We start from the raw sequence: 23888 nt of genomic DNA on the forward strand, positions 1-23888 counted from the left end.
AATTCACCTCTCTTTTAGGTGCTTAACATTTTAATTAAATCAGTAGCGCTAACATCACCTTTTAACAGTTTTATGCCCGCCACTGTACATGCATAGATGCATTCATACATGTATACAAACATACATATGTATGTGTATAAGTTTGTGGACATGTTCACTATCAATGGGTGCTAGTAATTATTTGTTGCAGTTTGCTACCACATATGTGATATTGTTGTTGTTGGTGTTGTTGTTGTTGTTAGTACTGTGAGTAGCTTACGTATCTGCAGTGCAATTGGTCTCATGAAATGCGCCATTAATCTCATCGGGCAATTTTATGTGATGACAAAGCAATTTACCACTTAACTTAACTCGTCCCACCTCACCTCACCTCGCCTTGACTTAACTTGACTTGACTCGACAAATTAACTTGGCTTTGACTCGACTTGACTGGGCTTACATTGTTTATTGTTGGGGCGTTTGGTTTGGTCGCTTCGCCTTTGTATAGTCTGCGTGGTGGGATTTTTTCTTGCCTCTGCTGGTGCTGCTGTTGCTGGGCACAGGAGTTGCATTTAATTGTAGTTTTTATTTTTATTTTTTATTTTGCTTTAATTTTCACTTTGTGGCAGTCACTTAAGTGCTGTTGCATGCAACGAAACCATCTTCATAAGCATATACACATTTACGTACATACAGAGATGCATCGCTTCACTTGCATGAAAATGTGTGAGAAAGGTGCAATGACGTGACACTTTTCCCGACGTTTATTATTAGCTTCGGTTTGTGGTGCTGCTTTGTTAGATATTTAGATGGGCTGGTAAATACTTACAAATGTGAAAATGTGACTTTATGCCTCCGTTTAAATCGATAAAAAGGTCTATGATTTGTACAAATTGGCCTAATCTTTCTTCTATTTATTGTTTGGTAATGACTTCGCTGTCGCATGGCTACTTTGCTTACAATTTTCATTTTTATTTTTATGTAATTAGAGATGCGGTAGCAAAAAATTACGAATGAAGTGTAAATGAAACCGTATTTGGAGTAAAAAAAACAAAAAGACGAAATGTTCAAATCATTTTTAAACACACTCAAGGAGAGTATTTTAGAAATATATAAAAAGGTAAACATATGCAGCCTGGTGTTTTTTTTATAACTTTTTATTTGCTATTAAAGTATTACTAATCAATAAAATTTACAATGACATTAAAAACCGCCACCACTATAGCTCAAAATCAGTTATTATTATTTTGTTGGGCCATAGTGCACTATGATTTCAGATGTAATCTATTACGCTTGACCCCTTTCTCGGACTTTTTGTTCCATATTACCAATGAATCCAGAGTCACTCCACCTAGAGATCCTTCGTCCTTCGAGAGCTTCACATTATCAGTATGTGCTCTGGTGCTTCAACAGCAGACACTTGGTTCTATTAAAACTAGTTACCTCAAGTGATAACGAAGACTGCGTTGTCCCTTATAATATTCAGTGAGAATTAGTAAGGCCTCCCTATCGAGATGTAATAGCCTATTTGACGTCCGTCTAGAAATAATGATAAATTGTTTTGCCTGTGTCGGTCCTGAACTCTCCGTCCAGTGTCGTATGAACTTCATGCCTTCCTAGTAGTTGATAACTTGCTTTCTTCCTACTTCATGTAGGCTTTGGTACGACCGCAAAATAGTTCGGTTCATAGAGTTTTAGTGCGCCCAATTTCACTAGTTCACCTTATACCGCCTGCTCGTTTCTGTATTCACCTTCTTGTCCTGGTACCCAGCACAGCGGGACAGTGTTCTTTGCTGCCAAGGTATTGAGGACAGTGAAACATTCCCCAACGAGCTTAGATGTTTTTGCTGAGACTACTGCCTAGTTGCCTGTAGCTGAAATCACATGTCAAAAATAAACTCCATACAAAATATTGCAATTTTTTTATCGGGAAAGAATTTTTGTATTTTTATGAAACAAGGATTATTTTTATTTACTTTACTATTTTTTGCAAGTATGATTGTGATTTTCTCATGGTTGGCATGTTAATTAAAATCTATTTTGAATACTAGATGGATGTGAGGCACATAATATACGGGGTGTAGCTATTAAATAACGAGACCTACGTTATAAAACGTTTTACATATTTCGAATTTATTTATATTTACTTGGCAGCCCCGTAGCCGAATAGGTTGGTGCGTGACTACCACTCGGGAGTGCACAGGTTTGAATATTCGGGTTTCTATCAAATGATAGAAAAATTGTTTTCTTATAGCAATCGCCCCTCGGCAGGCAATGGCAAAAGCTCCTCTTAAAAAAATCATCTGCCGTTCGGAGTCAGCTTAAAACTGTAAGCCCCTCGATTTGTAGAAAAACATCAAGACGCACACCACAAATTTGATGAGGAGCTCGGCCAAGCAACCAATAAAAGGTGCTTACAAATATACAAGGTATACTGCAAAAGTTCCCGGACGGGCGCAAAATTAAAAAAAAAAAAACTAAAATGGATTTTTGCAAAGATGATTTATTTTATGCAAAATTATTTCCTTGCTTTGACGGTCGAGAAGCGTATCAAACGACTGACATGCCTCCTATACAGTTTTCTTAGCTCTTACCGCAAAGCGATACAAATTTCAGAGTTAACTGAGTGAACTTTATAAGCCAATGCGCCTCTAAATCATTGTCCAGATTTCTTCTCATGCTAATGTGGCTAATATTGAGTTGCTGACATCTACATTTAGTCGGGTTCTTGTGCACAGAAGCTATATTCTCGGTTAAGCGTAGCGAGCACGAAGATGGTTTATGGGTTTGATGAAATACTCTCGAAAATTTTCAAATGTATATTATCCTATCTAAAATGTTTACCATTTACACACACACTGAAACTTTTTCTCGATATGTCAACCGTTCCCACATGTAAAGATTAAGATTGTTCCTATCATATATTAGGTCATTCGCCAAGGCGCTAGAACACGATGTACAAAATGCAGAGGTTGGCCAGTATCTTTGAAAAAATCAACTGATTTGCTGACGTAACCAGGGTCATGACTGTGATTTGTTTGCGAAAAATTAGGATTTTGTTGGTAATAAACGAAAGAAACTCACGAATACTCCGCCAATGTTTTGAAATTAACATTTGAAAAGGGCTAGCCAAGAAGCACCGAGAGATTGGCAACTCCTAAAACGTTTCGGCTAAGCAGCTCTGGAAAGTAAAAGGGTAGACAGTCAAGGAGAAAAGTAACTGAAAGACAGAGATAAGATAGAATAGAGACACAGACAGAGATAGCTATTCCTGTGAGAACTTTGCAGATTCTTTGGCAAATCTGAAAACATGCTCCAGTTTGAGAGAACGAATTTTACTCATTCTCATGAAATCGGAACTCAAACTTCGTAGCCTTGCTCTGGTCAGGGCAGGACACTCAGAGAAAATGCTTTGTGGTAGCCACCTCTAAGTCTCCGCCCATGTTACTTCGTTGTCGTCAGAATGACGATTGATTGGTCGAGTGCGTGAAAATGAGCGGGCACAATTTTGCTGCCGATACCCCGGTGACGTAGAACCAAAATTATTGGGTCTTACAACCAAAGTTATTGGTTCTTGCGACTTTATATCTATTTATTTTTCTTCTTATCCATTCGAAAGCATTTGACAACAGTATCACTATGACTTATTTTGTTTAAGGCGTCTGGCCACCCTGGCGGACCAAAAAATGCACTTTTTTTTTTTAATTAATAAATTCGAAGCTATGGGCCGGAATATTTTTATTTTTTAACTCAATATCATACAGGGTTTCAAGAATAACATTGTGAACTTTTATTTGAAAATATTAAAAAATGGCGCCGTGATGTTGGTTGCCGCGGAGGTCCTCCACACGATACGCGCGGTCCTTGTCCCACCTGGTCCTCGGTTATGGTACATCTGAAAAAAAAAAAAAAAATTCCGGTTATTCTGAAGTAGTGTGACTACAATGTAGCGTAGCCTTTTTTTTTTCGACGATTAGAAAAATTATGGTGAGCCGAAAAAAAATATTTTAATTTTTTACCGACATTTTTCAAACAAAAACATTAATAAAAAAAAAACTAATCAAGTTATCAAAAAACTTCTACGTAACATTGTAGATAATGTATCTAAGAATATTCAGTAAAAATTTGAAAGCAATCAGAAGGATAGTTTCCGAGATCTCGAAGGTACCAGGTCAAAAAATGTAGTTTCGAGATAATCGCAAAAGAAAGTAACCATTTTTTAATATTTTCAAATAAAAGTTCACAATGTTATTCTTGAAACCCTGTATGATATTGAGTTAAAAAATAAAAATATTCCGGCCCATAGCTTCGAATTTATTAATTAAAAAAAAAAAGTGCATTTTTTGGTCCGCCAGGGTGGCCAGACGCCTTAAAGCTGAAATGCTCATCTTCAGCGTTAAATCTATTCAAGTAATATCTTTGTGAGCGTTTGCAGGCTGTTTGCGTTAATAGTTTTTGTCTAGTTTTATGCCCGTAATTAAAGGTGTCTCGCAAGTTTCTGTGCTTGGTATTCTGTTGTTTCTGTTCTGTTGTATTTTCTAATATATTAATGATTATGGTAACTAAAAAATTACTATACAATATGCATTTCTGGCGCCAATAAATTGCTCTTAAACTATTTTTACCATAAATTAGCTTTAAAAAAATATTTTTTGCAAAAAATTTTTCTATTTAATTTCATTTCATATTCATATAATATAATATAATATAAAAACAAAACAAAAAATTACGAAATGTACATACATTTTTTGTAAAGCTTCAAGCCCCAACAAATAATTCAATTAATAAATATTTATTTACATGAAATTTTAAAATAGGTAATTGTATTACAAAATCAAGACCACTTACAGCAAAAAAGAAAATCCTATTGTTGTTGTAATAAACAGCAAATATTTCTGTTAAATTTTCGAACTGAAATTCGCAAAGACTTCTTAACATTCTTACAAGGTCCACGGACGTAACAGTAGTATATTTGAAGGCAAACACTTCGGAACTTGTGTACGTAGAACTTTGGTATGATGTGGTTTTTGCTGAATTTAGTCAGTAATACTTCTTAACACGTTGGCTGCCAATGTATCACTGGTGATCATTTCAAAAACCTACCCCCAGGTGCCAATGTATCACCGGTGATCATTTCAAAAAACTACCCCCAGGTGCCAATGTATCACCAGTGATACACGCCTAGGTCCCTAGATTTTAGGGGCTGGGACCCTAACGGAAGGAGTTTTGAGAAAAATGAAAGTTTATTTTAAAAGAAAAAATATTTTATTTCATAGTAAAATACAAAGTTTTGAAATAATACGAAATTAAAAATGAGAAAATTCAATTCAATTCTGGAAACAGAAAAAACTATATTTTTTGTTTTTAATTTTAATGTAGTTGTTGAAAATGTTTAAGACATAGGTATGGTGACCCTCGACATTGGGTGCAGTATGTTGCCACTAGTTTGGCCTTCTTCCTGGCGACTGACGACGAGTTTGTCGTCTTTAATTCTGAATAGCGCATGCCGCAACGATGTCTCTTGCGCCTACCATCCTTTGTTGCTTCTGTCGACGTTATTAAAAAGTGTTTTCCCTGCGGAGGTGAGCGCGCTATTGAAGCGCTATCTTTTCCACTCATGAAAAGGATAATGCTTTGACGAAAATCAGGATATTTGCATTTTATAAGTTTTTGACACTGTTTCAGAGGACTGGGCATTATCTGCGAAGTGAATGAATTTGAGCAAGATCTGGAACCGGTTACGCGCCATAACTTGTGGGACGAATGCGTTTTTGAACAATGTGCTTGGTTTCCAATAGTCGGTTATTGCAGGGTATTTTACCATTCCCATATACATGACTATGGCCAGAAACTCCATGATCTCCTGGCGATCAGTATCTTTCCACATATTCATCCTACTGCTGCTGCGAGTACCGATGCCAGTTACTTGAGAGTTTGCATTCCTATTTGTCTCTTCAACAATAATATCCAATATCTCATCGGTCAAAAACTTTCGTTAATATTGAAATGGCGTACCGGCATCATATTGCAAAATCTGGGGTGGATTGGTAAATTCTTCTAAATTTTTCAAAGTCTCTCCGGTAGCAGGCGAGGTCCATGCTGTCGTAGTTTCCCTCTATTCTTCATCTGCAGCATTATTAACATTTGTAGCACTAACATCGAGGTCTTCATCAATACTGTCATCACTCCTTGTATCACTGCCTGAATCTGGGATGTACTCATCTTCATCTGGACTAAAATCCTCACCACTAACACTGGAATTTTCCATTGAATTCAACGCATCACGTATTTCCTCGGAATTCATAACTTCACAACTTCACTTCACTATTTTTCACTGTAATTTGCAACCAACTGCTCGCTATGAACTCAAGTTTAATACTGATTTATTTTGATTTACTTGTTCGAAATGTGATCACCGGTGATCACATTTCAAAAAAAAATAAGAATCGTTTTAAAAAACGGCAAGTGGTCACCAGTGAACACAGCACAAAAACATGCTCATACGCGTCAGGAGCGTGACTTTTATTCCTGGTAAAAATATCTCGTTAAAATTCAAACGGGAACATGACTTTTTTTGCTTGGCACCTGGGGGTAGATTTTTTTTGTGATCACCGGTGATACTTGGCACCTGGGGGAGGTTTTTTTTTGTGATCACCGGTGATACGTGGCAGCCAACGTGTTAATATAAGAGATTTTCTTCTACATTCAACTTTGTTACTTGTTTTGTTGGCATCTGGCATCATCTGCAATTACGCTGTGAACGGAAGGTTCGACTGTTTTCAGCTTTCCGTGTTCGGCAATTTAAAGTAAATAAAGGCGCCTTCGATTCGCCACTTCTCTGCTCGCTAAGTCATCGAGCAAGATTCGCCACTAGTTTTGATACCGCCGCGTTCATACAGGGACATTTTTGTTGCTTTAACTGCATGGCGTTAGAGGCACAAGGCACAAGGTGACCTGTTAAGATCAAAATAAAGATTTCCAACAGTTAAAATAATTTATTTTATTTATTAAAAAAATTATTGGAAAGCAAAATTTAAATCATCAGTTTCTGAACGCCAATTTTTTTCGCTACTCTTCTCTCCGCTAACAGTCTCCCACACAAAGTCAAGAATATTAAAAACTCATTGCATCTTAAAAACAAGCTTCGGAAACATTTTACCACTTGATATGCACTATTTTGTGCCCCTTGCCTTTTTATCTCATTTTCCATTCTCTACCGAAAATTCTTTTTTTGAATTCACAACACAGCGTCCGCTTTGGTAATAATGTTCTAAATCGTTGTTCAAGCGTAAAGAGATCCATTTTATGTCTAGAAAATTTCATACTGAGCTTCTTTCACTTTTGCATTCGCAATAAAACTGACATTTGACATTAGAAAAGAAAGCAAACGAATGTCCACCCTTATAAACAAAGAAAATGTGTGTCGCCAGACTAATCCACAGCTAAGATTGATCAATGATAAATTAGTCAAAAGTGTTAACCTTGCAAGTGTAATCAGTAACATTAAATTTCCTATACATTTTTCATTGCAGCCTACTTAAGGGTTAAGATTGTCCCGCATGATCAGTGTTTTTTTTTTTATTTTTTTTATTTAGTACCCCTCTGAGTACAGCCCATCACCAATTAGTACAACATTTACTTTCGTTTCGAGCGACTGCTCTGTCACTCGCGACTGCAAGTTCGATTCAAACCAAGCTGTAGCGGTGCGACAAGTTGCACTACGAATTGCATATGAAATGTCTTGATTTTGTTTGCTTTTCTATGTATGCGTGAATATGTGCGTACATATCATTTTCATTTTCTACACCACTAATCAACATTTCACGCTTTTACTACGCACGTCGTCAGCTCAGCTGTTGGTATGCTTGCGTTCATAGCGCAGTCGGAAGCGGCGCTTATGCTCAAGCCCATATGTGTGCTCGAGCTGAGCTTACGCCTGCGAACCAATCTAGTATGGTGAACGTGCGAAGACACGACACAACAACACTGACAGTGATACCGATAACTATGGTACGAAGCGCATCGCCAATTGCTGTGGTAGGCAACTGCTGCCGCTAAGAGTTACTTCTGCGGCGGCTTGAAAGACTGTTGTGCTGAAGACTACGATGACTGTGTTGACGATAATGACAATTAGTTAGCAACGACGATGAAGACACTCGCAACAACAACTGCTTCTGCTTGAAGTCGGTATAGCTTCGACGTTTTAAAGTTTGTTTTTTACGATTGATGTTCGCTCTTTCCTGCGTTGTTGGCCAGGCTGACAGCGTAGTACCCCATCAACTAGTGTGTGCCCCAACGAAGAAATTTAGTTGCGCGCAGAACGCGAACGAAAACGATCGTCAGTATAACTGTTGCGGATCTAACTATAAAAAATAATAACAAACGAATCGAAGTAAAGTGGCAAAGAAAATAGAAAAAATTGAATAAAGACAACAAGCAACACAAACGTTGATTGGCGCAAATGGATTTTTAATGGCTACGGACAGCGACAGGAGTGGCAGTCAATAGCCGAGAGGCGCCAGTTCGACAAGTGCACCAGTGATGAAGTGAAAGAGAGAAATAAAAGTAAAAGTGTCACAAAGGAACTGCAAATAAAAATAATGTACTAATAATTGCATTTTAGACTTGAGTTTTTTTCGCGTGATTTTGTGTAACTTAACGTGTAACTCGCTTACCCGTCCGCCTCAAAAATGGATAAAATAGCCCTCGAAAGGGCAGCGGCTAGTCCCGTTTCTCCCGGTTCCCCCACCGCTTCCCATGCATCCTCCAGCGCCTCTCTGGGCAACGGTCACAAAACTCATGGTGTGCAAAAATTCTGCTCGAAAATTCGACACAAAATCGAAGACAATATCGCTCCTCGTCTAACCGGTAAACTCTACAAGTCCCACAAGCATTCGATATCGATGAGCTCACTTAACAATGTCGACTCGACCAGCGGCAAGTACACCGCCATCAGTAAACAGTCTACGCTACCCCCATTGCCCGCTAAGGTAGATCAACAAACGGGCACATCTTTCTCAAGCTCGTCTGCACATCGGCGTCTTACTGGGATGTTAAAGCATCAGCGTCAGCGTATCGCCAAATCTACCAAGGTGCTCAACAAACGTGAAATCTCTGCGCCGATTGGCAAAGTTGCTACTAATTCTGGCATAATTTGTCCGGCTTTAAACGGTAAAGGGAACGTAGTGGATACTGTTGTTGCGCAGGAGCCGGCACCGAACTCGTCATCATCTTTTGAAAGTGGCACATATGTGGATAGCGATGAGGAATATCAGCTGAGCTTGAATTTGACTAAACAGTCGTTGGAAGATGAAATCTTCGAAGAACTCGAGAAGGCCGCACACGATGAGTCGAAATTGAACGCAGTGCTGAAGAACTTTGATCGTCTGCTGACCGATTACAATGGGCAGCCAGTTATAGTAAGTGAAGAAGTAGAGAAGACGATGCAACGGGTGGAATGCGATGTGGCAGTTGTGGAGGCAGCAGCAGCAGCACAATTGGAACTATTGGCCTTAGAACCACCGGTCGCATTCGCCGATAATGAGATTGAAAGCAAGAAGGGTGTTGACGAAGTAGACAAGGCTGGTACTACAGCGGAAGCAGCCACTAATGTGGCTGAAAAGCCTACTGATCCAACGTTGGACATCTTAGAGGCAAAAACAGCACCGATTGCTTCACAGATTCCTCAAGTAGTTGAATTAGAGATCGAAACGCTGACGCATAAGCAGACAATGTCGCAACTTCTGCCGGCCGCGTCACCAGGCAAGTCTGTGGATATAGTAGTTTTCGATTGTCCCGTTAATAGTAGCCAAATTTCCTCAAACATCGATGACAACTCAATGACTACAGCATCCGCTGGCGTTAGCGACTCAACTAGTCCATGCAGTGCTCCAACAGCCACAACATTCACTGAAAATTCATTTACACCTCCACAACCACCTGTGCGTCCCAAGCGCTTGGAGAAATCCAAGTCTTCACTGGCCATACCCAGACGCAATGCCTACCAATCATCAGACACGCCTACGCTACGCAACATACGCTATGCGCTAGCCGCCAGGTCACGTTCTAAATCCGTTTGGGAATTGACACCCAACTCGGCAGCGGCTGCAGCGCATAGTAAGATACCAATTTTCAAAGCTTTACCCTTACAAAAGCGTAGCAATAGCTTCTGCAGCACTTCTTTGACGGAAGTGATTGACAAGGAGAAGCTGATCGGCACAAAGAAGTTGGCAGTTGAAAAACATGGTGGGGTAAACGAAAGTGCTACTGCAAGCAAGGACTTAACTGTTGCGAAACTCAACCAACGGCGTCAATTAACAAAGGATGCGCGTTCTGTTTCAGCGCTATCATTAGGTGGCAAGGAACGTTCCCGATCACTTTCCACAACGCGCACTCAACAGCCACCATCATCCACTTCAATTCAACAACAGCAAACCCAATCTACAGCTGCTCAGCGTGCCAAACGTAAGTCTGTGCCCGTCGAGAAGTTAACACGCAGCAATTCTCGCCTCCAAATGGAACGAACAAAATCTTCGATCGGCTTCAATTCAACCACACTCAGCACAATGGGTACACGTCGTACACCCTCTAGTACCAGCTTAAGCAATAGTCAGCACACCAGTCCAAGTGTATCGCGTACCATAGCATTGAACTCGACAGGTGCACGTAAACTACACCGTAGTCGCGATGAACTATTGGACAAGTGTCTAGAGAAGGGTCAGGAGATTTTACGTAAGGTGGAATCGATTAACACGGAAGGTGGCATGCGTAAGACAACAATTGCGTCCACACTAAAGACGAGTGGCAAGGCAGCAACGCTGAAAACGACGACTACTTCAACGCAACCAAAACGGGGTACAACAGCGGCAGCGACGAGTTCACGTACGAAAGTGAAAACTGCATGCAGCGGCAGTGTAGCGCTGACAGGTAAAATTACGAAAGATGCGTGTAATGGCACATTGCGCCGTACGCGCGTTCCCTCCACCAACGTATCCCCAGCCACGGCCACGGCCACAAAACAGTTGAAATATGCGAATGAGGAGAAAGTGCCACAACCGCAGCTGGAGTTCTGCAAAATAATACCACCCGTATTGGGTGAGACATCCGATAAGCACACCGAATTGTTGGTTAATGTGGTGCAGGCTAAGTTGAGTAATGCGCCGCCCAGTGGGTGCAAACCAACTGTCACACAACAGCTGTCGCAACATCAAGAAGCGAATAATTTAAAAGAACAGCTTGCTGTTGCGACCAAAGTTGCTAACTCATATCAAACGTTGCATTCAGCAGCACCAATTGAAAAGCTAATCAAAGTTGACGAGATTAATCACATCAACGAATCTGACTCAGACGACTCAGGACACATTTCGAATGAGAATGACACAACCATCCACACCTTATCCACATCCACCACCTCCAGTGTAAGTCTATGCGAATCCGATATCATCGAGGAGGAGAAGTCACAACAACAACCAACCGCCTACAAAGCGAGCAATCAAAATCCAATCTCAATGCATTGTAAATCAAATAAAATTTCGGAACTTTTGGAGAAATTCGAAAAGCAGTCACATACGTCAGTGCAAAGCAGTGTTGGTGAGCAAAGTATTCGTGCTACGCCGACTAAAGTATGCACCGCGACGCGCGTTGCTCAACTCGAGGCCGTACAATGTATTCAAACACAAGTCGAGTTCTATCCGACCTACAGCAAAGAGGTAACTATCAGATTGCTTTAGAACAGCAATATTTCTGAAGTAAATAGTTGAAGTACAGTCAATGCAAAAAGTAAACGAACAAAGTGCTAAAATATGCGAGTAATCAAATAGACATTCAAACAACCGAAACACCGAACCATCCTTTAATCAGTAGTCAACTCCTAAATTTCTGGTGATGTTGGTGCATTTAATTAAGTACTGGCTTATATAAAATTACTCTTTATTACTTTGTTACTATCCTAATTGGTTTTGGTCATGTAAAAGTCCAATTCCTGTAGTTTGTGCATTTATTTTTAAAATTTTATTTTTATTACTACATACATACATACATATTAACTGTAATCTTGAATCTTTACGCTATAAAATATGTTACTCCTCAAATACTTTTTACTACATTGTATTCATATTTTATTTACTTTATAAGTAAATTGTTACAAATTAATTTTCTGCTTTGTTTGTATATTTTTCATATTTTTATTACTCTAATAAAGTGGTTTAATTTTATACAATATAAACTGTAAATTGTTTTCTTTCAAACCCTATGTAGCTATCGGTTGTGTTCTCTATTAGTTTTCCCCATCTGTCTTTGGATTTTTTTTTTGTAGTATTTAGTATGCAACAATGTAGCTCTTCTTGAGACCCGTCTTTATTTATTATTAATTTTTTCAGTACGTTTATTAGCTATAGCACAGGGCCTTATTATTGACTAGCTGTGAAAATTTGTTTCTTTCCTATTTAATTTTAATAATTTTTTTTCTGAAAATATAGTTTATTGCTTTCCTATTTAATTAAAAAAAATCTCAAAATATAATTGACTTAACAAATTTTTAATCTTTTTATTACAAAATGTTTGAAAAATTTCGAATACACAATTTTTTAGCTCATTGAATTTTGATATAATACAGTGACTGTCCCAGTGTGGTGTGTTTTTTCTATGTAAAACTCATGTGGAGCCTGCGTTATATGAAGAAAATGAACGACAGCCAGCCAAAAATAAATAAAAAATTGTTAAAAATCGGAATTTTCCAGCGACTTCACACTTTCATTTTGTTATACCAAAAATGAATAGGATATAACTCTAAGTTTTTGAATTTTTTTGTATTTTGTTTTTTATATATCTATATACATATATAAAAAGAAGTTACATTTCCTTGGTAATCTTATAACTCAAGAACCGCCGAACCGATTGGCACAAAAATTTTAGAGTTCTTTTCTATCTTTAAGGAGGTGGTTTGTGTGAAGTTTGATTGAAATCGGTGCAGCCGTTCCTGAGTTATGACATTTTATGTGAGTAATGGTTTCCTCTCATACGAAATGCCTGTATGGGAAAAACAACAACAAATACACAGCCGCTTATGAGCGTTTCTGTTGTACTGTTGTGGTTGTAAGTGTATTATGTTAATATTAATTTTGGACGAAAATATAATAAAAACTGGAGCATTCAAGGAACTGGAAAAACATTTTTAACTTTATTTATTTCAGCATTATTTATTTTGCGTAAAAAATTTAAATGGAAATTAAAGAATCAAAGTTTAATTACAAGTTTTTATCGGCTCCTTCACCTTACCTGTATATAGGTGACCACCACAATCAAATTTTAAAAAAGTACAGAAAAGGCTATTGTGACATCTTTAGAAAGTATGTTGAATGAAAAAAATCAACTAATTCAACTGTTTAAACATTTTACGAGTTCTATAAAGAAAACTTATTTAATATGAAAAATTGCTTGCGATATAAAAAAAACATTTTATGTATGGTGGTGCGAAGCCCACTGGGAAATGCTAGTTTTGTTTATATTTTATTTTTTTATATTTAATTTTTTTATATTTTCTTTTATATTTTTTTTTTGTTTTTTTTTAATATTTTTTATATTTTTGTTTTCTGTTTTTATTTTTTTTTTTACATTTTTTTTATGCAACACTTAAAACTTGTATTTATATGATTTTTATAAAGGAACCAGTGCACATTGCACAGGTAGTAGTAAGCAAGGTAGAGCTGACACAACAACTGTAATTTATTTTGTTTTTGCTTTCGGCCTTTAAAATGTCATAATCTACTGACAGTTGAGAATAGTTTAAACAAAATTTAGAGGCCAATTAAATAGAAAATAACTAAAATCAGCTGCTCTACTGATACTACCTGGTCAACGTGTCTTGGAGAGGATGAACTGTATTTTCTTACAAAAAATTATAAAAATTAAATAAGAAACAAAGAAGTTGTCGTAACTTGTCATTGAGCCCCTGTGCTATAGTTATTAAACCCACTGTAGTCTGGATTCCCTATACCCATAACTTTAATTAAGTCCTTTCCTGGTTTATAACGCCCATTTCTATTGGAACAGTCTGTATTTCAGTATTTAGAACACTTCAAAAGAAAATTGTTAATTTTTAAATAATACGTACCTACTTTAAGCTACCCAATAAACATTTAGATCTGTAAAAGCTGAAGTTGAATTGAGCACGAAGGTGTTTCTCAAACATCCAGAGTATCTCACATTGAGAATCTGGACTTTCTCAACAAAGAGGAATATTTGACATTTGATTTGAATAGACATTTCCTTTTGTGCGTATTCAAATCGTTTAGCTTGATATCCTCGAAGTACAGTAAAGGGCAAAATTTCCGATTTCATGCGATAAAGTAAGTTTGAATACCGGCGTTCTGGTTGTGTAAAACATCGTTCAATAGTAACGTTCAATAGAGTAACGACTCAGTATTTTTTTAAAAGATTTTTTAATTTTTCTTTCGTATCAGAAGTTAGATTTTCAGATGGAGAATGATATATAGTATGTTCATATTACAAGGTTTGGCCATCCGAAGCAAAAAATAGAATTCGGCCCGCTCATTTCACACGTTTCTAAAATCATCCTTAAGGATGTTAATATTTACCAGGTTTGGCCATTATCTATGGTGAAAAAGAAAATGAAGCGAGCAACTTCGGCTGTCACGTCGCAGAGCAGTCGGCAGCCGATTTCTGCCCGTTCATTTCACACGTATTCTTACACTCGATCAATCCGTCATTGTTCGGACGGCAACGAAGTAAAATAAGCAATGGCTGTTGATACCTTCAAATTCGTTGAGGGCCGATTAACAGTCTGTTCTTAGTCACACCTTCTAAATTCTTTTACCATGGAGTCAATGGGGCGTGCACTTCTCCTATATCCGCTGTCACAAATGAGCACAAAATTGCTTCAATTTCTTAATTTAGGCCCAATTGAGAATTTTTTCCATATTACCGAATCTGATACGAAACCAGGCTAACTAATATCAACATTTATTTGGCCTCACAAGTGGCTTGAATACTAAGAGTAAATTAAAATACTCATCTGCATAGAGTTTTGCCTTCAGCTTTCATATGGTATCCACATACCCTCGATTATACCAATGGCTGTCGGAAACTTTAATCGGATGTTTTTTAGCTGCATGAGAACTATCGATACCGCTAACTATAGTTTGAGAGCTGAGAATGGCAAATTGTGTTGACATTGCAGTTTAGTAAAATTTGGCAAGTGATCAAGAGTCTGTTGAATCCAAAACAGCGCTTCCAAATTGTGGAAATTTACTTTGAAAAAAAAAAAGTAAATAAATCTGTTCAGGAACTTCATATTGCATTTCGTTCATTTTACGTGCGGTTTACACACTGACGGCATCATCGACCCTTATATCTTTCGAAATTAGGAACAGAAATTTACTTTGACAAAAAATAAATCTGTTCGCGAAGTTTTGCAGCAGACGCCGAAATGTCGATTCGTCGTCGTTCGTAACTTGTTGGCCTTTGCCCTTCGACTAAGAGGGATATTTTCGGTAAAGATCTTGATTTACGAGCCTATAAAACACAGCTCGTGCAAGAGTTGAAGCCAAATCATCATCCATGAGTAGCAATTTTTCTGAATGGGCTCATTTAGATTTATTGGGGAATGTGGTCAAAAGTTTTGCTGATCGAATGGGCCATGTAACTCGTAACCGCGGTCGACATATGCCGGATATTATATTATATTTAAAAAATAAATGCCATGACATTATCTACCAGATAATATTAAAAAAAATCATTTCCAGAGGCTTGAGTTCACAGTGATGAATGAAGTTTGCTCACCGATTCGCAGTTGTTTTGAGATAATCTTAGATATCTTGGTTAGATATACCAAGATGAACATGGAGGATATAATATTTTTATTAATTCAAAATGCATATTCTATGATTGGTTTCCCTTCCAAACCTAATTCTTCCAGCAATTTTTTCGACTCTCTTAGTAATGCCTAAAGAGTTTGCCTCAATTCACCAACCTGAACGCTAATCTCGTCGTCAATTCCCTCTCGGTCTTCTTTGAATAGACAGTCGCTAATCGCTCGTACTAAACGGCGCCAGTTGGACACACCAAGTAAAGAGGATGACTTCCTTTTCCTCTGCTACCACCAGCTGGTACTGCATCGAATACTTTTCGACTGGAGCATTCGTATCCATTCGGGCGATAACACCCAGCGAACAAAGCCGCTGCACTAGAAGGTGGCGCAAAAGTAACCTTGCGATGTTTTTTAGCTATAATTAAAAAAAAAAATGATTCTTCTGGTGGATTATTTTTATTTAGTCGTTTACTTTTTTTTACATCAAGTCGATAATATGATGTCATGTAAATGGCCGCCACCACAGTTGATTGCCATTTGAGCCCTTTTTATGGCATTTTCCATCACTTTGGCCAAAACTTCCGGCGATAGGTCCTCACATTCTTGACGGATATTGTCTTGAAGAGCTGCAAGAGTCTGAGGCTCGTTGACATAAATCCGCGACTTCAAAAAGCCCCACAAAAAGAAGTCTGGAGCGGTCAAATCAGGCGATCTTGCTGGCCAGTGCAAATCGCCACAACCGGAGATTAGGCGCCCTGCCTACGATACTTGCCGTTGCCCATGTGAAAAGGTCTAAAAATCTTTCGCTGAATCTTTCTCTCAAACACTCCAAGTGACGCCTCATTGAATATTGTCATCGTCCAACCTTCAGAAACTATTAGTTCTATCGAAAAGTGATGTATACACTGTGAATGGGGAATTTTATTATCTTTCATTTCCTGCAATTTTTTGTTTATGGTTATGATTAAGTGGAGCCACTTTTTTCTTGGTTGAATGACGTTACACAGGTTGCTCTATGGCTTATTCTGGGTGTCTACCAGAATGTTCCCATTACGATCAGCAGTAGTCGAGTTGCTAAATTACCACATCTTCGGTCAACGATTCAACTTAAATTCAACTAAAAAGTAAGTTAATTTTACGTGACTAAAATATGAATATGAAAAATCATTCAGAAGCATCAACTTGTGTTTTTTTCCATGAGGTCCCGTTAGTGTTCACTTCTAATTTATCCATCATCACTCTGCACTGCTTTATCGGGATTGATTGCCATAAAAACTATGAAAACCATCCGTTGTTTGCGCCAACATTGTCAATGTGTGTGTGAATTTGGACCTACCCTAACTAGTTAACTACCTAAGTATACGGTATAAGTCCGTAAATACATGTTTAATGGAATGAAATATGACAAATTGTGTTGTCACTCGCTTAAAATGCACAGCCAGCACCACAAATGAATTTGTTTGACCCAATCGGTTACTTTTACTGCCGAATTTGTCGTAAATAGGCGTCCGTTGGTATGTGGGTGAAGTAGACATTGAGTGGACGCATTTAGCAAATCAATGTAGGGGCGGACGAACGTATCAGCGATGGGTCTAAATGAGTGGTAGCACGAATAAACAAAACAAAAAACAAAACAAAAACAATTACCATCATTTTTGCTGCCATTGTACCGCTATTGCGCCGCATTGTTTTAACAGTGCGACTTTTAAGAGCCCGCAGTCTCATTCAGTCTCTAACTTTTTTTGTTTTTGTCTTTTTGCTACTTTCATACTACGCGCCGCTATGCGCAGTGCGACATGCGTTAACTGACACAGGTGCCTGAGGAGTGTGTTGTGTGTGTGTGACTTTTGCCGCTAATGTCAGTGAGTTAGCTGCACATTTTCTTACAGTGTTAGCTGTACTGCGCTTGCGGGTTCCAAAGCAATTGGATTTTCGCTACGAAAGCAGACATTTTTTTTTATTAAATTACAGAAACTTTCATTTCATATCGCTGCATATCTTTATTAAGCTACCACCGACTTTACAACGCGTGCTGTCAGTCACCGTATAGTCGATGTTAAGAGTACTTGTATGTGCATACATATGGACATAAATACATCTATGTATTGGACGTGATGTGCGTTGTTATTAATTAACATATCGTCAATACTTATAGTTGTGGACTGAAAAATGTTTTTTTAATTATGCTATAATTTAATTTCTAATTTGCTGGAAACCACTACAATTATCAAATTGACGAATGTGGTGTTTACTTTCAAAATTTCCCTCAATACTCTTCTTGTATTTTGTTCTTCATTTTTTCTTCTTCTTTTTGTTTGTTTTGTTTAATTTTTCATTTTACTTTACTTCATTCTGATCTATTTTTGCTACTATTTTATATTTAATTCTTTATAGTTTTTTACTTCAAATCATTTTATATTATTTATTTTGTTTTGTTTTATTTTGTTTCTTTTTAATTTATTTTACTTGGTTTTATTTTTAATACATTTTTGTAATTTATTTTATCATATCTTATTATTTTAAGTTCATTTGTTGTTTTTTTTTAATTTTTATTTTACTTTACTTAATTCTATTCCAGTATATTTTTTTTTTATTTAACTTTTTTTATTTTGTTTTATTAAAAATCATTTTACCATATTTTATTTAATTTATGTTTAATCCATCTCGGCTATTGCCGGAGATTACACATCCCTTATGAAATTGTCAAGGGATTGCGCTCTGGTGGAGTGTAGTCCAAGTTCTACGCTCATGCGATATCTATTGCTTAAATATTTAAAAATCTTCGAACTATTGCACATGTGTCCAGTATGGTCGACTTCTGCCTGTCTACTAAAAGGTGTTAGCAGTCATACTTCTTCAAGTTCTTAATTAGATGCTTAGGCACTAATCCAGTGGAAGATATAATTATTGGTATTATGCTAACTTTCCTCGCTTTATACATTCGTTTTAATTCTATGGCCAAAGCTGCATACTTTGATATTTTAGTGGAGTATGTGCTTTGGATGTTGCGATTAAGAGGCACGGCTATATCAGACACTTCGATTTATTTTATTTGCCTTGTCGAACAAGATGATGTCAGGTTTGTTGGCAGTTGCTGTTTGATCTGTGGATATAAATCTGTCCCAGTACAGTTTAAATTTTGCATTTTCCAATATTGACTTTGGTTCATATTTAAACTACAAGACTTTTTCTTGTAAGAGACCGTGTTTTATCACGGGGGCAAGTACGCTACATCCAGCAATTACATGGTCAATTGCTTCACCGTAAATGTCGCACCTTCGGCACCCATCTTCTATTACCTCGCCATGTATCGACCTTCGGAAATTTCTAGTTGGAATAACTCGGTCCTGGATAGCGATTGTGAAACCCTCTGTTTCAGAAAATAATTTTCCTCTTTTCACCCATAAATTTGATGATTGTGCGCCTATCCATTCCATTTCAAGGCCATGGGGATGAACACCGTGTATTGTTTTTGCCTTCCATGCTGCGATCATTTCTGCTGTGGTTTTAACCCCCTCAGGCGCTGGGAAGTCCTGCTCCATCAAACTGAGCGAGGTAAAGCCATTATCTGCCATAGAGATAGCCATAAATAGATGAGACTCGCTGCTAAGAAAATATGTTCGTAGCTTATTTTATTTATTTATTTATGTTTTGTTTTACTTCATTTTAATTTATTTTATTTTGTTTTATTTTATTTTTTCTTTTTTAATAATTTATTTTATATTATCTTATTTATTTCATGCCATTGGATTGAATTTAACTAAATTTTATTTTATTTTACCTCGTTTTGTGGCCCTATGTTCCAACTTAGAACTCTAGTAGTTGATTAACTTTATTTGATTTTTTATTTTACTTCACTTATTTCTATTCTGTTTTTGCTTAATTTTTTATTTATTTTTTATTTTATTCCATTTGAATTTATTTTATTCTTTTTTATTTATGATTTTTTTCTTATTTATTTCAACTTACTTAATTTTTTAGGTTAATTTAAATTAATTTTATTTCAGTCTATTTTACTTTGTTTTATTTTGCTGCATGTTTTTATTAAATTTTTATTTTACTTTATTTTTATTCAATTATTAATTTAATTAATTATTATTTTTTATTTTTTTTTATTTAATTAAATTTTATTTTAGTCTATTTTATTTTTCTGCATATTTTACTTAATTTTTTATATTTAATTTATTTTAATTAATGTAATTTAATTTTATTTTATTCCATTTCGAATAGGAAGAGGAGTTGTTTTTAAAGAATTCCATTATTGTCTCAATATCTCGTAATGTATCGATCAAACAATTTAAGGTTTATTCCCGTTGTCAAGGTGACATTTCACACTAACAAAAATCGTTTGTTAATTTTTTTTTTGTTCCATTCAGTGTTGAGTTACAGGGTGTTAACAATGGAAGTCAACAAAGAGAAAATTCGGTATATTTTACAGTTTTTCTTTGATAAAGGCGAAAATGCAAGTCATTCGTTTGAAATTATGAATGGTTTTTATGGTGCCGATACTGTAACAGCTAATTACGTGTAATTTTAGTTTCGTCGACTCCGTTCAGGCATTTTTTATGTTAAAGAAAATGTGAAACATCTTTATAAAATCACAGAATATTTGAATATTGGGAGTTGATCGGCATTTAGGTAAAGTCGACCATAGTAAAACAGTTATAAACCATTCTTACCAAAATTTTACGCAAAAATAATAAATTTCTTTCCCCCCAAACTAATATATGCCGAAAGACAATTTATTGATAAATGTATTGTATTTTTTTTTTTTTTCAAATAATTTAGATCAACTTAAAACCAAATTAGGAAACTATGTTGGTTGGTTAGTTGAGTGGTGATTCATCCAGAATCCAACCAGCGCTTCCGCCCCACATCCTCGTTACCAACTTGTTTAACAGTTATTTGCAGCAGGACTATATCCAGTCTGTGCGGTTTAGGAACCTTACTAGGTTGTTGACATCTAAGCCAGACAGTTGTTCGAGACCCTCGAACAGCAGTTTGCCCAGGGTTAACATTCTGTCCTTCCATAGGAGGATATGGAAGATTGTTTCCTTTTTCTTCGGTTGTTTACAACGATGGCAGTATATTTTGTGAGGCGGCTTGTTCTCCGTCGTTTCATGTTTATCAATGTCGACTTTGTTTGAGGTTATAAGTTGGCCTTATCGTTTTGCTTATTTCACATGTCGTTTGGTTTCTTCCTCTACAATCCGCGATTCAGAGGTATTTTGAGAAAAATATATTCTTGATTGCACTTAGTGGTGATACCGACTCTGCAAGAACGTTGCCAGTTCATCTGCTTTTTCGTTAACTTCAATGCTCCGATGTCCCGAGACTCAGACTAAGGTAATGTTTTCACTCAACATGGTAGGTTGTTCCTACTCTGTTGCACCAGTTTCAAGGTTGTTGTAGCTGAATTCAGTGCCTGGATTGCAGCTTGGCTAATCGGAAAGAATACAATTGCCAGTACTTTCGCCTAAAAGATACTGCTGGTATAAGGGAGACGCACAGATTTTTCAATTTTAAGTCTATGAGAACATATATCAACTCCAATACCACAAACCATTTCACTGTCATCTATAGGGAAACTACGTTACTCTGCAGAAACAATTTTGACGTTCAGTGCCCGAACGACTGGTTGTTCAAAATTCTACAGTTCTTGCTCTTTCAATAATTGCTGTATCATATTTTTGCCTGTTTTTCATCCCTATGCGCCAAGCAGAGTGTTATTAACACTAGGTTTACGGGACCCGTCAATTTGACGGATTTCAAACTTTGAAATGAAACACGCAAAAAACCATAGCATTAATCTTAACTATTTTGCATCGTAAATTTATAATTTCATTTAAAGAGTTTATACGCACAATTATTATTTTCCTAAGCTTTATAAATTTTGAAAATTGTACCTTGTATACCTATTTCAACGGAACCCGTCAATTTGACGGGTTAGCTGATTGCGTCAACAATCCTTATATATTTGCTTCGCTTGTAAAATTATACCTCCAATAGCAAATATAAGACTGAAATAAAGGTCTAAGACCCCCCAACTCATAATCTCAATAGCGCCTCGATAACGAATTGTGTAGCCCGGGTGTCAAATCCTCGCGTTATTCGAAACTCAAAGCGTGCAGCAGACTAAATGTCGTATCGAAAAGATATTCAGTGGTGCAAACATAAACAACACACACAAAGAACTTTCACAGCCTGCGGTAGCCGACGTTAGGCTGCGATAATCCCTGCTGTCTTCAGTATAGTCGCTGCAGTGACCGTGGTAAGAACATTTTTTGAAGACAGTGTGCAAAAGTTTTGGTTATTGTAGTCACCCGCTTATTGTAAGTTTTTACAATAGGGTAATTGAATTTTGCACGGTATTTTTTACTTTCACCGATCACCCTTTTCTAGCAATCATGAGTAGAAACACGCGATATAATAAGAAATTGACAACAATTACCAACATCAATGAGGATTGTTCTGAGGTGTCCTACGAAGAAGATCAATATGAATTAGGTGAAAGTGATGATTACAGTAAAGATTCTGAATCCACCGAAACTGCAGAAATGGAAGGATCTTCGGATAGTGAAGAGGAAAACCTCTTCAATATACGTCGTAACAAGAAAAGGAGGCGGATTATTTCTAGTTCTGACACCGAGGATGAGAGGACGAGTATTTCAAGTACATCCAGAGATGTAATGGAAGAAATTGAAATTGCAGTTGACGGGACACGGTGGGTGAGACTGAAAGCAGGGAAATCTAGGGGTAGGCCGTCCGTTCATACTATATTCAAGGATATCGTAGGGCCTACTGGTTACACAAAAAGAAATATTATGTCAGCAGTAATTGCTGTATGTATTGTAAAAATATCGTATGCGGGAAATGCACAAAAGAAATTCAATACGTATGTAAAAAATGTCCTCGATAAATATGATTATGTAGCCTTTATATTATTGTAATCATTTTCATAATAACTTAACAAAAAATTTGACTTATTAGTATTTTATTTTTACGTGAAGCCTTATATTGTTAAACTCAGATTTAGTTTGAATAAATTGATTTTTTAAAAATAAATACGTATTTTCATCCACCCGTCAATTTGACGGATGCTCGTAGAGATAGGTATATAAGAAACGCCCGTAAACCTAGTGTTAATAATTTTTTATTATCCTCCTAATGATATGTAAAATTATATCCCCCTAGTCCTTGAAAAATCTTATATTCGACATTATGCAACCCACCACCTGCTGCTGCATTGTTTTAATTTTGCAAGCATGTATACACACATACATACATTTTCACCTAATCAGCATCTTTTGTCTTGTCACGTATCACCACCGATGCCACACTAAAGTCCTTCCCTACTCATCGCTGAGATTACGAGACATGTTTCTGCACAAGCTAAAGCTTCTAGTAATTCTGCAGCTACTATAAAAGACGTGTGTCACGCAGCGACGTGGTTTATATCGACATAATGTGTAAAAGTACGTGACATGTGTGCAATTGGATTTTACGCCTTTTTGCGTTACTACTTCACTGTTTTACTTGCTTCATGACCATGATACGTGCAGCATATGTATGTATGTAGCATTTCACGCACTCCCTTTCCATTTAATGCCCATATCTTCTTTTACCGCCAGTAACCTCTCTTCATCTCCTCATCATCCCTTCTGTGCACTCTGATCTTTTCTAGGTCTCCTTTTCGCTTTGGGGCTTTAGTGTTTGTTAAGTTTGTCCGCCACAGGTGTTCAAATTGGTTTTAGTTATAATTTCTCTTTTGTTTCTCATTACCTTTTCTGTTGTCGTTTCCCTCTTATGTAGACACTCTGTAATTTTATAAGGGCATATTGTCTTTAGCACTTACGTAAGTAAGAAATCCTCCGCTTTTGTCACAACATCATGACAAAAAAGCCGCAGTTGAAGCGTGTGAAAATCTTTTTTGGGTTGGGCGTATTAAGGCAGTGGTAGCTAGTTGTTAGCACTTATGATTAAATCTTAATCCGGACTCAGAAAGAAGCAAGTACAGAAAGGGCTATGTTCGACAAACCCTACTTTCTCTACAAATCGGAAATTTTAACTTCAAATAAAACGT

At 36.9% G+C, this 23888-nt stretch overlaps 2 protein-coding genes across 5 annotated transcripts in view; both read left to right on the forward strand.

Moving 5' to 3' along the window:
- Positions 1-23888, forward strand: part of LOC129250651 (unconventional myosin-XVIIIa) — a 263564-nt gene that overhangs the window by 161637 nt on the left and 78039 nt on the right. The gene's annotated exons all lie outside the window — the stretch shown is intronic.
- On the forward strand, positions 8308-11996 carry LOC129250690 (mucin-2). Its single transcript, XM_054890297.1, has one exon. The coding sequence runs from the start codon at positions 8670-8672 to the stop codon at positions 11706-11708; it is 3039 nt and encodes a 1012-aa protein (XP_054746272.1). The 5' UTR covers positions 8308-8669; the 3' UTR covers positions 11709-11996.

This window comes from Anastrepha obliqua, chromosome 1 (assembly GCF_027943255.1).
Source record: "Anastrepha obliqua isolate idAnaObli1 chromosome 1, idAnaObli1_1.0, whole genome shotgun sequence".
Taxonomy (NCBI): domain Eukaryota; kingdom Metazoa; phylum Arthropoda; class Insecta; order Diptera; family Tephritidae; genus Anastrepha; species Anastrepha obliqua.